At 39.0% G+C, this 15,363-nt stretch overlaps 2 protein-coding genes across 5 annotated transcripts in view; one reads left to right on the forward strand and one right to left on the reverse strand.

Annotated features, from left to right (window-relative positions):
• The first annotated feature begins 502 nt into the window (after positions 1 to 502).
• LOC109985412 (SAM pointed domain-containing Ets transcription factor) lies at positions 503 to 7,381 on the forward strand. Its single transcript, XM_020635737.3, has 6 exons — positions 503 to 735; positions 2,990 to 3,428; positions 4,245 to 4,442; positions 4,605 to 4,649; positions 4,765 to 4,902; positions 5,972 to 7,381. Exons 2-6 carry the CDS (start codon positions 3,008 to 3,010, stop codon positions 6,151 to 6,153), a joined length of 984 nt encoding a protein of 327 aa, XP_020491393.2. The 5' UTR covers positions 503 to 735; positions 2,990 to 3,007; the 3' UTR covers positions 6,154 to 7,381.
• A 157-nt stretch (positions 7,382 to 7,538) lies between these two features.
• Positions 7,539 to 15,363, reverse strand: part of LOC109986037 (protein kinase C and casein kinase substrate in neurons protein 1) — a 36,084-nt gene continuing 28,259 nt past the window's right edge. For all 4 annotated transcript variants that reach the window (XM_020636554.2, XM_020636563.3, XM_020636570.3 and 1 more), the window contains 6 exons: positions 14,937 to 15,092; positions 14,191 to 14,366; positions 12,556 to 12,676; positions 12,363 to 12,469; positions 11,398 to 11,606; positions 7,539 to 10,162 (listed from right to left, as the gene is read on the reverse strand). In XM_020636554.2, coding sequence (XP_020492210.1) covers positions 10,053 to 10,162; positions 11,398 to 11,606; positions 12,363 to 12,469; positions 12,556 to 12,676; positions 14,191 to 14,366; positions 14,937 to 15,092 — 879 coding nt within the window. In that variant the 3' untranslated portion in view covers positions 7,539 to 10,052. The remainder of the gene's footprint in view (positions 10,163 to 11,397; positions 11,607 to 12,362; positions 12,470 to 12,555; positions 12,677 to 14,190; positions 14,367 to 14,936; positions 15,093 to 15,363) is intronic.

Below are 15,363 nucleotides of genomic sequence, written 5' to 3' on the forward strand. Positions count from 1 at the left end.
GTAAAGTTAGCCCCAGTGTGTTCCTTTCAATCGAATCATTTAGGTTTTATAGATCATGTCTTCTACAGGCTCAGCTGTGACAGCTTATTAAAGATATTTGGAAGCATTTTCTCCCTTAGAAATTCAGTCAAACTTGACGAGCAAGCTGCTTATACTCAAACTATGATCCAACATGACATAACAGTGAGTGTTTTTTTTTTTTTAGTAACTGGCTTGTTTAAGTTAAACTCAACATTTTCTGAAGTGAGGAAACATTTCATACTGTAGATTAGTACTACAAACAGAATCTGAATATCACCTGTAGAAGCTGCAATTCTTGAGACAATTGTATAAAGTTAAAACTCACAGCTTCACCCCTCAGGGCTGTTAAGACTCACCTGCTTTGTTTACTTAAGGAGCTCTCTATATGGATACTGCCCCAAGTCATTCTTAAGTAGGCGCTTAGAACAGCCTCCTACATTAGAGACACACCCTGTCTCTCAGAATTGATAAGTCATAAAGGCACTGCTAGTCAAATAAGTTATAGTCTTTGCTGCTCGGACCACGAGTAAAGCAAGTCATCTCAGAGTGGACAGAAGTGACCCAGATCCGAGTTCCAGTTGGAGACACAAACTACAAACACATCCTCCTCACCTGAGGGCAGCCCAGTTAAAGAAGACCCCTGACATTTGTCAGCACCAACTGAGACAGAGGAACAGTTGAGGAGGGGGAGCATCAGCATTGTGAACTGACAAGGTAAGACTGCAGAGGCCTCTGTCACTAAACTTCTACAGGCTATCAGAGTTCCTATGAGATGAGATGAGATGAGATTCAACTTTATTGTCATTACACATATACAAGTATAGAGTAACGAAATGAGGTTTGGCATCTCACCAGAAGTGCAAATAAGCAGAAAGTTTAAGAGTCTGTGCTATGTACAGTAATTACAAAATTTACAGATGTAGACTAAAAAAAGTGAATTATTAGGTATATATGGATGGCTGGATTAATGGGATGCTATAAATATAAATAAATGCTATAAATATAAGTGTATTCTTAGGATTATAATATACAGATTAAGGTGCAGTGAGCATGCTATACTGCTGTTACTGCTAACAAAATATTATACCTGCTACTAAGGCTTTTAAAAAGTCACTTACCAGTAGAGGAAGCAGTATCAGGTACTGTACATGAGTGAAAGTGGTAATGTGTTGGCGGTGCCTTGGTGTAATACCTCGTTCTGACAGTTAGGGGGAACACAATGTGGAGGAAGTTTGCAAAGCGAGAATATTCAATGAATGACTCTGGATCCTGTCATTGAGTTTTATGATCATTTGCATGTAGCATTGTGTGTATATAGATTGTCACCTGTTCTGTTTTTTCGGCCTATGTATTGAAGTGTTTGCTGTTGTGTATTCTTAAGGCTAAATTATGGAAAATCAATGAAAACTAGCTGAGACAAGAAAAAGCTGCTTCGGGATTGGACTCTAAAACAAAGTTGTTAAGTTGTTATCCAGCGCTATCTGAAACTGTCATGATCTCTATGATTATTTTTCACTCACTGTCGCATACACTGATGTGATATTACTATAATAAGTGAATTATATCACTATATATCAAAATATCAAATAAATGTACTTTTGTCCAAAGAATGGAAGAAAAAAGGCAGCGATAAAGGACTGTAGCTTTTCATAGCTCCAAAATTCTTCTCATATCAGAGTAGTTGCTATCTAACAAGGTGTTAACAACAAGTCTAGAGGCACAAGACATATTTACATGAGCATGCTGCTTTCACTTGAGCAGAAGAGATCACACACGCAGAGAAGACATTAGTCCTAAGGAAGGAGATCATCTAGAAGAGCAAGTTTTTTTTTTTATTACTGCTGCTCAGCATTTAAACTGCTAACTCCTGGGGGGCGTGGAAATAATAGGAGAGACCTGGACCATGTGCCCAGACTAGACAGCCACAGGAGTGTTTTCTTTCAGAATGTGGACATGTGTAAAGATCCTTCTCAGAGCAGGAAAGTTGCAAACACAACTGTCTCACTTATTGGTTATATTGCTGGAGTCCAGTTTTTGCCCTGTTACTTCTCGAAACAGCTTGCACCATGTGTCTTTGTTTTGGAAATGTTTAAAGGGCGGTGATCACACTGATCTTCTTCTCATAGTTATTTGTACAAATCCTCACACTCTCATACTGTCAGCTGCAGCGCTCAGAGAATCAGCGGACATAAAGCGGGCTAACCTGATGAAACAATGTTTTTTATTAAATAGATTCATACCAGTTTTTAGGCCTTCATATTGAATACAGGTGAAGTATTTAGTCAAATGAAATACGCACAGAAAGCCCCATAGCCTGGTGAGCTCTTATGTCATGATAAATACTCTCCCCCTGTACTTCTTATTTATCCACGTATCAAAGTTGTCCCCATCCTTATATCTTACTTTATCAAACTTTCTTTCTATTTCTTGTGATCCCTCTTTTTAAAGACAAATGAGATGCTTTAAAAGGCCCTGTGTTGCATTGTGATCAAACCTTTTTACCCTGCTCACTTGTGTTTAAAAGAAAATCTTCACTGACAAACACTTTCGTTTGTACCTCAGTCTTCCTTGCTTTATCCGTGTTGAAGAAAAAGGTGGAGTAGTTTGCCTTCTGATGTTGTTAAAACATGCTGAAACAATAATGGTAGTTAAGGTTCGAGTTTCACCCAGGCTGAACCCCAAATTTATTCTTAAAGATTTGCAAATAGTTTTAGTTTGAAGTGACATTACAAGTAATTGAAAGACAAACAATGGTTTCGATAAACATCACAGTGACAAAGGCTCCAGTTGATGGATTCCTTATTTCAAAGTAAGTCCCAGCAAAGTAAATACCATGGAACAAATGTCAAGTTTACTTTGGGATAGCTTACTGTTTAAATATTGGGCATTTGGGTATTGGTTCAGTCATACCTCTGCTGAAAATGTCATGCAGGCTGTGATGACTTGATGTATTGCTTTCTTCTTGCAGCGTGAAACCAACTTGAGCATGGGGAGTCCAGGCTGTGAACACACAGGCTTCACCTCACACTCACCTCTTTACATCAGCCACCCACACACTGAAACCAGGACGGCATGGCTGGATGACGGGGAGGACATCAAACCCCCACGCAGCTTGTTGGGGCTTCCTGAGCTCAGCTTGCCAGGGGTCTACCTCCCCTACTGTGACAGATTATATATGGAGGAAAACCCTTGGATCCTGAAAATGACAGAAGCCCCTGCTTCTGTTACTGCTCCTCCATCCAGGTCTCCGGAGATGAACTCAGCCAAGCCCAGCGAGGTCCCGGGACCCCCCTCTGAGATGGAGGGCCAGGTGGAAGAGCGCTGCCTGGAGCAGGTCCAGACCATGGTGGTGGGAGAAGTGCTGAAGGATGTCGACACGGCATGCAAACTTCTCAACATCGCACCAGGTAGAAAAAAAACAGGAAAAAAAAACAGACAATAAAAAAGAAAACCTGTGGCAAAAAAAAGCGTTGGCAGAAGTCTGAAAAACCTTAAACCTGAAACTTAAAAAGCGATCATTTATTTGTTTGCTCTTATGTCAACATCCACACAGTGGCACAACTGATAACCGGTGAGCATCGAGGGCCCTGCCTTCCTTGTGCAAACACTTCTGTTGAAAGCTCATCTTCTCTTTGACACCTGATTCTGGAGCCGTGAAATCATAAAGACACTGTGTGCGAGAATGTCTGCTTTGTTACTGCAGGCTTCTTACCTGAGTCCAAAGTAGGAGACACATTCTTAGTGGCTCATAATACTTGTTGCATCTTATTTCAAAGTGTAAATGAGGAAGTCAGTCATTAAGTTTGACTTTATTTTGATTACAGACTGTAGGGAGAGTTTTTTTTAAAGAAAATATCAGAATGACTGCAGCACTTTTTCTCCCTAGATCCTACATTTCATATAGGGCTCTTAATAAAGCCTGAATATTTGTTCTTCTTTGTTAATATAGGCCTAATAGATATATAAAGGTCAAACAGTTAAATAAGATTGAATCACATATCCTTGTTCAGATTGATATCAGTTTAACAGCTTGCACAGCTTGTCAAACTCATTTTGTTCCTTCATTTAATCTTACAGAGTGAAGTATTGTACTTTAAAAAGCTTAACCTTGCAACAGAAGCCGGGAAATCCAAATTTGTCCATAGTAAAGATTATGTTCCAGAAACACTGGATCCAAAATGAAAGTGAGTTGAGATGTGGCTTCTCTGTGTTTTCCATTTTAGACCCGTTGGACTGGAGCTGTGTACATGTTCAAAAGTGGCTACTCTGGACCGAGCACTTGTACAGGCTGCCACAGGTCAGCATCATGTTTCAGGAGCTTACTGGGAGGGAGCTGTGCTACATGACAGAAGCAGACTTCAGACTACGCTCCTCACAGTTTGGGGACATGCTGTATGCACATCTGGACATCTGGAGATCAAGTAAGAACAAGAGAAACACTGTCTAATGAACCTTAATGGCATCAACACTTTCACACATTCACACTGATTGTGAAGCAAATTTAATGTGACTAAGAGGAAATTTAAGACTTGGCTTGAAGTATTCTGTGTGGGGTAAACTTCTATTTTTGTCTGTTTATTTAGCTGCAGCAATGAAGGCGCGCTGCCCAAAAGAAGATGACAAATCTGGTAAGTTATTGGCTATACCTAGATTTCCATCTGTTTTACTGAACAAAATGCAGAAGAAAACAAGGTTAGCAGTAAATGTTTAACCGCTGGTTTCGGAAATTCTCTCCTATTTCAGCAGCTGATGATGATTCCTGGTCAGAAGTGATCAGTAACTATCCAAACCAGCCCATACACCTTTGGCAGTTCCTCCGAGAGTTGCTGCTCAAGCCTCATAACTACAGCCGCTGCATCCGCTGGCTCAACAAGGAGAAAGGTAAAACTACAGAAAGTCATGGAAAAACTGTGAGCAAAGGCATTCGATAATACAACAGTGATAATTTCCTGAGGGAACCTTCCCAAGGGATTAATAAAGCTATCTATCTATCTATCTATCTATCTATCTATCTATCTATCTAAATAACTGATTACATAATACTAATTTACAGGCCTTAACTCATCTCATGAAGTCACAGTGCCTTTCCAAAAATGACTACACCACACAACCCCTCAAGAATGTACAACTTGTTCTCAGGTCTTATGTCAACCAAGGTTAACCAACTCTTGACTGTAGCTTAATAACTAGCATATATCAATGGTATCAATGTTCTTATTCAACCTTGTCAAGAAAGCTAATTGACCTACGCAAAATGTAAAAACTATTCAAGAACATTACACCAGCAATTAAAAGTTAGTGAGTAAATGACAGCCATTCTCCAACTACCTCTAAAAAAACACATCTGGGCCTCTCCCTGAATATTACCCCTTACTAGCTTGCTCACTGAACAAAAGTTTAAAAACGGACCTTTAAGATTAACTATAAGATTAGCATTACAAAAACATGGTTGACACATTCTACAAATGTTTGAGTGACTTTTTTTTAGCACCACCATGAAGATAACATTTGCTGTTTTAAGAGAAGTGCCGAAAACATTTGGATAAATTGCAGTGAAACGTGGTAGACATGGTTACTATCGAGGTTAAAATTGACAACTTTATCTCATCTTTTTACCCCAATACTTTAGTTCGAGACATCTGCACAACTAATAACATTCCTATTAGCCTTAACTACACTTTAAATGTTGAACGCTAATTAGCATATTTTAACAATAAAGCCCAAATTAATACGTCCACATTTACCTCAACTGCACTTGACGTTTAACACCAGTTTCACGACAATAGCATGCAATCGCGCTAAACCAAGATGGAGAACATGATTGTACCTGCCTAGATATCCATGTGATACCATTTTAGCCTAGGCTACTGGCGGTTAGCATTAATTAAAAAACCTATCATACAAGTGGAATTGGAGTTTCTGAAGTGTTGTTTTTTTCTTCTGTTCAAAGGGATTTTCAAAATTGAGGACTCAGCTCATGTGGCCAGGCTGTGGGGCATCAGGAAGAACCGCCCTGCTATGAACTACGACAAACTGAGTCGCTCCATACGCCAGTACTACAAGAAAGGCATCATAAGAAAGCCAGATGTATCACGCAGACTGGTCTACCAGTTTGTCAACCCTGTATTTTGAAGAGAAAACAGACGATCCAAAGATAACGAGCTGAAGAGGGACCAAAGATATGCTGGACATACAGTAGAAGTAACTCAGAACCTCGTTAGCTTTTATTTAATGTTTTAATGTTTACTGTTTGTAAAGACTGCCTATTGAACTATGCGCTCCTGCCTATCAAAGAATCACTCTACTTTTAAATTCTTCAACACTACATTTTGTTTTATTTCATTCAAACTCCTTTCTTTGAAATTTTTTATTTTAGTGTGATTATTTTTGTTTTTGTAAAGGAAACATTTCTGCTTTTATCTACGGGAACATCTTAAGTTCTTATTTTAAGTTGTGTATGAAACAGACAAAAATTGTTAGTGATGCTTTTTGCAAACATGATCATCAGCAAAAACATTGACTGTTTCTATATTGTAAGCTATTTTTTTAATGCCAATAACTTATAAGATGATCTGCCCACTACACATAGTGCAGGGACGGCCCTTTTTTTTTTTCTTAATAAGTGATATTTGACTATTAAAAGAAAACAGGACGAGGCTTTTGGTTAAAACAAACACTGCACATACACAACACATTCATCAGTAAGGAGTCTACAGGGGGCACAACAATGGGACACAATCCAAAAGTTCCTCACAGAAGCTTTAAATAAGTGATGTAAATTGTACAATTTGATTTCTTGTTGAGAGGGTGAAGTGAAGATTGACACCACTCTAAAATACGTAGCTTAAATATGTAGAGCTAGCAGTGGCTAGCTCAAATTAGCCTAGATGCTGGAAACAGCTAGCCTTGCATTTTCTAGGAGGTCAAAAAACCCTTATGTAGTTTAATGTGTGTTATTTTCATCTATTAATAATGTTGTTAAGCAATGTTTAGGAATGGGAGGACATTTAATTACTCCAAACAGCTAGACTGTTTCCAGTCTTTGTGCCAAGCTAAGCTAACTGGCTGCTGGTTAAGCGACACAATTACACTGACATTTGTGATGGCAATAATCACATAAAACTCTTTCATATAGAAAATAAAAAATAATTTCTTTTACTCCCCAAATCTCCAAGTATTCCTTTGAGTCTTCTTTTTAACAACACTTTTCATTTCAAATCTTTTTGGGAAAATTTAGAAATTGCAGAGCAATGCCAAAGTAAGTGAATATTTTTAAACCTGCCGATTGATTGAAAGTCCTTTTTACATTTCTGTCTTTGGGTTTGTTTTTCAAATCTACAATAAAGTAAGAAATAACCACTTTTCCTTTCACTTAAAGTATAATATATATCATTTCAGGACATCCAATAAACACACAGACACTAACTTCCATTTTTTTTTTCAACAAACTTGTTTCCCTTTCAGACCAATATCTTATTGACACCATCACAACAAATTTGAGTCGGGGCTTTCATCACTATCTTCATTATTATCTGTGATCATAATCATCTTTATGCATATTTAAATGAACTTCTTGTTACATCAAGATGAACAGGCACTACACCAGTTAGGAGATAAAAGTACATCACTAACTATGAACATACATCTTCTAGACCGCTAATAAAGGGGATTCCACAACATGAGCTGCTGACCCCTGTGTGCATAAGGAAGAGATCATCAACATAAAAAAAGCATTTACATATACACCTTTTTACTGCCTCAACATGGTCAGGTCTCATTTTCAACTCAACACAGTTGTACAGTTACAATAGAATATAATCTTTAAATTACATCATCATATACAAATCTGACAGCGTGGGATAACGTCACGCTTTTATGATACACTTACAATTCCATTGCAATGAAATTCATACGATATGGTACCTATTACTTAATATGTTTTCCATTGCTGTTATTTTAATGAAACACATTTACATGTATAACACTACATTTTGTCTTAATAGTCAATCACTTGCATTTTTTTTTTAAACATTTTTTTTCTGATACATTTACACAACTCATACACACTGGATGAAGATGTCTTACCCCCCAAAATATTAACCTGGTAATGTGGATTATGTGTTTGACCTTGTGTGTCGTGTATAACCTGTGTTCAATGCATGTGTGGGTGTGTGTGCATATGCGCATTGATAATGTGGGACAGTTTGATGATAGGAGTCCTTTTTGCTATGCTGGACAGCTTTACTCTAAGACACAACTTGTGAGCTGGTGATGTGTTTCTCCTCATGTGTGAGACCCAAACCTGTCAAATCCTGTTCCAGACACAGAGCTAAACACATCGGACTGCAGTTGGTCCAGTGAAATTTAAAAAACTTCAGGACAACTATGTTAGAAAAAACATCTATCTGGTCTAATCAGAGATTTAGGTGCAACTCTTAGCGTTATATCAATATCTGATTATTGATCTGATGATTCCTGCTTGAAGTTTAAGTGGAGCGAGTTAGAGATTTGAAAATAACCGTGTAATGCACAGTGTAAGAGTCTTCTTACAGGTAGTGCACCACTGGTCACAAATGTATTCCCTGTGTCATCATGCAGTGTTTGCAGACAAATGGAAGTCTGGGTGGACTGGGAGGCAGCTGCAAGTTGATCTTCACTGAAGCTGTTTTAGATGTGATATGTGAGGTTATTGCATGGAGAGAAAAGGAGAAAACAGATAGATGATGGTGTTGGGTCATTCTTTGGCTCAGCAGAGAAACGGGCCACCAAATGCTAGGTAGGGCTTTAAATGACATTGAAGAAGCATGTTTAGACAACATGTCCTCTTTTAGGCCCAAACACTAGTACATTCATGTCCTGTTCAAGAGGCTTCGATCGTCACACAAATGTCTGTAGCACAGTAACGCATTGACATGCCTCCATTGGCCCCCTTGCTTTGGAAGAAAATTGCCCAACACATGAATTGCTCGAAACCCGCCTTTTACACTGCAGTGGCAACCTCCAGAAGATGACTTAATCAGACATTGCTCTGAGCAAAACAGTACCACTCGTGTTTCTTGTTAGCAGTGGTGGATTTAAAATGAGAGCTGAATTACTGACCCAAGAATGAAAGCTTGTGCACAAACTCCATATCCTTTCCATGGGTTTCATGGAGATGATATTGTCAAAGGTGTGAAGTTGTGATGCTTAAAAACAAAAAAAATGATGTTCAAAAACAAAACTAACAGAAAATCACTTCATGATCAAGCTTCCATTCATGAAAGCAGAAGCCTGTGATGCTAAAGAAGTGAACTCTGCATTTGTAGTTGGAAGTGTTGCATCAAGTTGCGGCCTGCGCGAGGCTGCAGGGTTCAGGGAATGCACGTTGTTGCATAGCACATGCTGCTATGCAAGTTCAGAAACAGTTAAAACACATAGCACTGCACACACTGGAAAAGAGGTTGGACCAAATCACAAAGAAAACAAAAAAACAAACAGAAAAAGTAGAGGATACTGTCCGTGGTACTTTTAACACTACACAGCATTCCCAATGTAAGAATGACGACTGACCACAGACTGCATTAAAAATGCTACACAAAAATGGCATCACACCATATATATACACAATGCAGGTTAAAGAAGCTCGTCTTTGTCAAATGGGTTCAGTTGATTATATTATCTTCCCATTTTCACAAGAGAACAGACTGCAGTATACTGCGAGTTTAAATAAGCTGCAGTATATGTTTAAATAGAGCCACACAGAGAAGCAATGTGTTCCTGCACTCTTCAGATGTTATAGTTGAGTGTGTATATACTGGTATGACTGCTGCTCCTGTTTTTAAATGTGTAAGTCCACCCACCCCAAATGCTGGATAAAATATATTTTACTGATATATTGTCTTTTAGGTTACTAAGTTTTTATTTAGGCAAGACTGCTTAGCGCATCTGTTGGGCAAGGGATGTGTTGCTCTTAAGTCTCTGGCTATGTGCGGTGCGATTGGACGGGACAGTTCAAGCTGCCTCCAATGGCGCGTCCTTGTCCAGTAATGTGACTAGATCGCCTCGACATAATTGGCCGGGTACAGTCCCTCTTGGCCGCTGTCCAAACGACCTCTACACCAGCCTTGCTCATCTTCGTCCTCAGTCTTGGTCAGCTCGTCACCTGCGAAGGAGACATGACAATGACGATAGCTCGTACAAAATGCTCCACATTTCTTCGGATAAATGCTCTCTTCATCTTTTTTTTGTATAACAAATGATGTAATATCTGTTTTGGAACCGTGCTTTGGAAAGGATTTGGGATATTGTTAAGGTCATGAGTCTCGAGCCTAGAGATAATATGGATCCAAAAAAACCATAGGAGTAATAGTCTTAACTTTTCATGTATAATCCACTCAGAGACAGGTACTACATTTTGGGAGGGTTAAATAAGAAGAATAGTATACCTGTTAGGCTAGCAGCTGTATTTTAGCATAGCTGTATATTAGCATAGTCTAAAGACTTAAATCATTTGTGGCTCTATTCAGATCCACCAAGCAGCACCTCTAAAGCGCACCAATTTTTTATGTGTTCCAAGAATTAATTTAACAATAGCCGCCCTTGAAACCACATTTTGAGGTGTTACACTTTGTCTTTTTGTGGGCAAACACAAAGCAGACTTAAATCAGTTCCTGCCTAGATTCCTCACTATTCCACTGACCCACAGGTAGAAGTTAAGCACTATGTAAAGCCCCAAAGAGCCAATCCGAAGGCAAGGGAAAGGTAGACGCCTACGATTGCAGGTAACAAGGCTTTCAAAATGTTTAATAAATCAGCTGAGAAAATATTTTCTGAAGTAATTATAGATTGTAAATAAAAACCTTGTTTGTTTACGCAGGAAAACTCCAAATGCCACCTTTAATTGGTAGCCGAAAGCTGTTGAAGGACAACCTATAGAATTTGCATGCATGTACCAAAATCCATTCAAGCCAACTTTAATCATTACCAGAAGCTCCTGAGGTCATTTAAAAACCACATATCTCCATCTGTTTGTTAAGAAATAGAATCTGGATGTGCAGTTGAGGAACAAAGACGAAGATGCGCAGCTGTGACGTTATTTTTCAGCCCGTCCCTAAGTTGTTCATCCTTTAATTGATGGCGAGGGCCTGTAATTTGTTTTTCCACATGGCTATTATGGACTAACCACTACTATTGACCATTGTGGAAGGGAAGCTTTGGATCCAAATCAGAGCAGATCTGGTGACTTTTCACCCCCATTGTGACGACTGAAGTGTAGACTACAGCCTTAAGTGTGCTAAACCTTCACATACTTTAAAAAACAAATGAGTAAACACAAATCTAGCTGTCTGATGGTAGACAAATGAATTCATCCTGTGTCATCTGGTCACTGTTTCTTACCTGCTTTGAAGGTGAGCTCGTCCTGTTCCTGTCCATCATAATCGTACAGAGCGCGCACACGGACCCCTTTCCCTGGAGTGCTGGAGTCCTCTTCGAATGAATTACCGTTCCCTCCGTTCCCTCCGTTCTCGTTGCCAGAGTATGAAGCGGGCTGCTCATCATCGGACCACTCAGTCGAGTAGGCTTGGTTTTTCTCATAGCTGCTCACACTGGAGGATGGAGATAGCATGGATTGAGACTCAACTACTTAAAGTTTTTGTTAAAGTAGCTGATTGCTCAAATCAATAATGAATCTATCCTCGCAACAAGTACTGTTTGTTTAGCTTATTCATCTGTGCCATAGATTTAAAACTATTAAAAACACATCGGTAAGGCTTACTATTGCACAGGGAATTATGTTTAATGATAATGATGAACATGGACACTGTCAGGTATCATTCACTGATCCTAAATATATCATCCTGCTACTGTGGATACTCACTGGATTACTTTAAGCAGTCGAGAAAGCAAGCTTCTAAAATGCTCATTTGACTAAACTTCAGCAGCAATCTGCCTTCAGAACTCTGAAGTCATTTTTTGATATTAAAGTAGTCAATATGTAATGATGATTGTAATTTCTTTCCGCTTTCTATTCTCGGTATTAATTCAGTTTTTTGTCTTCATAAATTGTTTTGTCTCATCATTAAGATTGGGATTAAAAAACAAAAAATGAGTATAACCAGTCTTATTTTTTAATAATTTCAAGGTGACAGGAGTGTACAAACCTTTGATGACAGTTGTCACAAAATCGAATTACATAATTACATTAAGGGGCGGGGGCTTGGGGGGTGGCTCTGTCAGCTCTGAAGTTTTCAAAATTGGATTTGCACATATTTAATAAAATCATTTCAGAGGCTCCAAGGAGGCTGAGAACCACTGCTCTTATGTGACTGATGTCTTGTAAACAACAAATTCCCTGAACTAACCTGCTGCGGTCACCAGGTGGAGCCACATGGTCTGTGCTCGGAGTGGGTGGGGCTCCGTCTGGTTTCTTCTTCTTTGGAGGAGCACTGGCCTGGTCTGGGTTGTATTCCTAGAGATGAGAGTAGAAATAAAGAATAGTTTCACACTAAGAGGAGAGGTTTCTTTTTGAACTTATTCAAAGGTTTAATGCTGCACCTCAAAAGCGGGCCAGTTCATATGCATCCCAGGGCCGTGGTTGTTGCTGAACCACTTCAGGTCTTCTTGCGTGTTTGCAGCCAGGATGGTGCGCTCTAGTTCTCTGTATATTGTGCCATAGCTGTGGAGAGAAAAATGGAACAAATAGTGACACTGGAAGTACCAGAAGAGACCTGGGGTTGCTGCCAATTTGGCACCAAAATGCAGAATGTAGTTCAATTCTGGGCTGAGATAGATCCGACATTGGGTCAGGACAGGACTCGTGTGTATCCCTGAGCTTTGTGCTGCAGCAGAAACCCACAACAGCTGAAGTATTTGGCCTGAATTATACAAATAATCCTTTACATATTTTTATTTATGTTGCTACAAGGTTCCCAGAATCTCTGCAATGTGTAACCGAGAAATACAGTAGGAGTATGTTTGCATTTTAGTCATTTTATCAAAAATAAAGGATAATCCAATCTGACAGATTGACATATTAATGCAGTTAGAAAAAACATTCTGTTTGTAATGAAAAAAGCACCAAATTATGCAAATGCTTTCCCCAAAGCTGGAACATAAACCAAACAGATGCTGTGGTGGATTGAAGAGCTACAGTACAGCTCAGTTTTGACAGAGAAGGAAATTCAGTTATTTAATTTTCCGACCTGCATCCTGAAAAGATGACTTTATTTTTCATTTTAAAAACCTGTGACGCAAACGCTGCTCTGCAGTTAAACTCAGGGATCTTTGAGAACTATATAAAGATAATTAATTAGCATATGTTTAATTTAAAGCCCAAATAATCTATCTGGAACCAACTGAGCACCCTTTTTCAATCAGACACATACAGTACGGGTGACTTACACATACAGGTGTAACTTCTGTAAATTTGAGCTTTAATTTCTTTGTGGAATATACATAAGAATCAATCTTGTAGGATAAATCATATTTATTCAATTTTAATTGTCTTCTTGTAAGTAAAATGTTAAAAAACTAAAATCTATTTAGTGTGGAATCATTTATGTGTTTAATGCCCAAAACTACTTTGATTCTTCTTCTTTGTAGTTTGTTTTCTTAAGAAAGCAGCCCTTCAGGGGCGATCAAGGAGAGGTCTGAAATAAAAACCAACAGTATAAACTACAACCTAATCCCTTAAACAGAAAAGGAGCCTTAATCATCCACTGCAGGTTCAGTTAACTGTTTCACACAGGTTTAAATCAGCTGACAATATGACAATCATTCACTGTGAGAAATATGTAGTTTGGCAGGAACCTCATTGACTGAAACATCAATTAATGGGTGCAGTCAGTCTGAACACTGATTAGAAAAGCCTTCCTGGTTGTGTTTAGAGACATCAGTTTGACGTAAACTGCACTGACTGATACAACAGAAACTGGTCATACAGAATATGGTACTAATAAATGCTCAATAATGACGAATAAGCAGCCAGTATGCTACTCCTAGCATGCTAAAATGCATCTTGTTAGTAGTGAATATTGTAGTGAATTAGTGTTTGCATATATATATATGATATGTCTGGGGTCCTAAATCGTCTCAATCTTTTGTATTCCTTTATGCAGTATTTTACTAAATCAGTCCATAAAAGAGGTCATATAATCCATAGAGACATAAATAGCATAAACAGCCGCTCACCTTTGGTTCTCAGTGAGGTTAAGGTGGCGTTTGATGTCCAGTAGGGCCTCCTTGAGGAAGGTCAGCCTCTTGACTTCATGCTGCTGGCACTGATCGAACACCTGCTCCATGCACTCCATGTACTGCGGGGTGCACTTGTTCAGCTCCTCCAGAGACTTCTCATACTTCTCTTTAGCCTGATACAGAAAACAGAAAAACAAAGGACAGGGTTTCGAAAAATGATTTTTTTTGGAATGTATATGCTCGATCTCAGGCTCGTGGCACGTTAGCTAAGGGCAACAAATGCTCGTCCCTCAACAAAAAGTGTGAGGGGAAAAAAGCGTTTGAGGGATTGACAGTAAGAGAACGCAGGAAAACTAAATGTCTCTTTGTAAATTCTATTGTGTCACATTTAAAAGAGCCAATGTTTGCCTTCACACTGCAAACATTTATCACAACATAAAATCTTAAACTGTTCATTGGTATTACAATACGTCAAAAGCCTGATCAATGCCAGGAGAGCCTAGATCAGCAGGGTAAGACAATATTAATAAAACTGTGTGGTACATCTACCTACAAATGTAACAAAAATCACTTCTGCTCAAATATTTTAGTGAAATTTGTTGTTTGTTCCGATGAGCCAATAGTTACATTTCAGGAAAGATAACTTCACTTTGCTTTTCTGCCTTGACTTTGTTTGTTTTTTTGCTGACTCACACCAGAAAACAAACTTTTGTCTCATTACTTGAGCCCAGCCTTCTCCTCACCTTCAGCATGTCCTGTTTGCATTTGTCCACTTTCTCGTGGAGCTTCTTCTGCTGGTCGGGTGTGACAGAAGCCTCGGTCTTGCCGTTGGCCTCTCGGGCGGCAGCCAGCTTCTCCTCCTTGCAGGCCATGTGGTATGTTTTTTTAGCTGCCTCCATCTGCATGTCCAAACGCAGGCATCGTCAGTATCTCAAATACATGATCTGATTTGACCAATGGAGCAGGAGGGAGTCATATCTACTCAAGTCAAAGAAGGAACGACCTTGTTCAGAGAGGATACTCTATTCTGATGTGATCAGTAGAGCAACATTAATATTATTATATCCTGATTTCCAGTACAAGAGACCAAAGTGAGTAAAAACACACAATATCTTCTATGTAATGTCAGGAGAACACATCGCAGCTTTCAGGGTCAGACTAAAAGAACAA

This window comes from Labrus bergylta, chromosome 12, assembly GCF_963930695.1.
Source record: "Labrus bergylta chromosome 12, fLabBer1.1, whole genome shotgun sequence".
Taxonomy (NCBI): domain Eukaryota; kingdom Metazoa; phylum Chordata; class Actinopteri; order Labriformes; family Labridae; genus Labrus; species Labrus bergylta.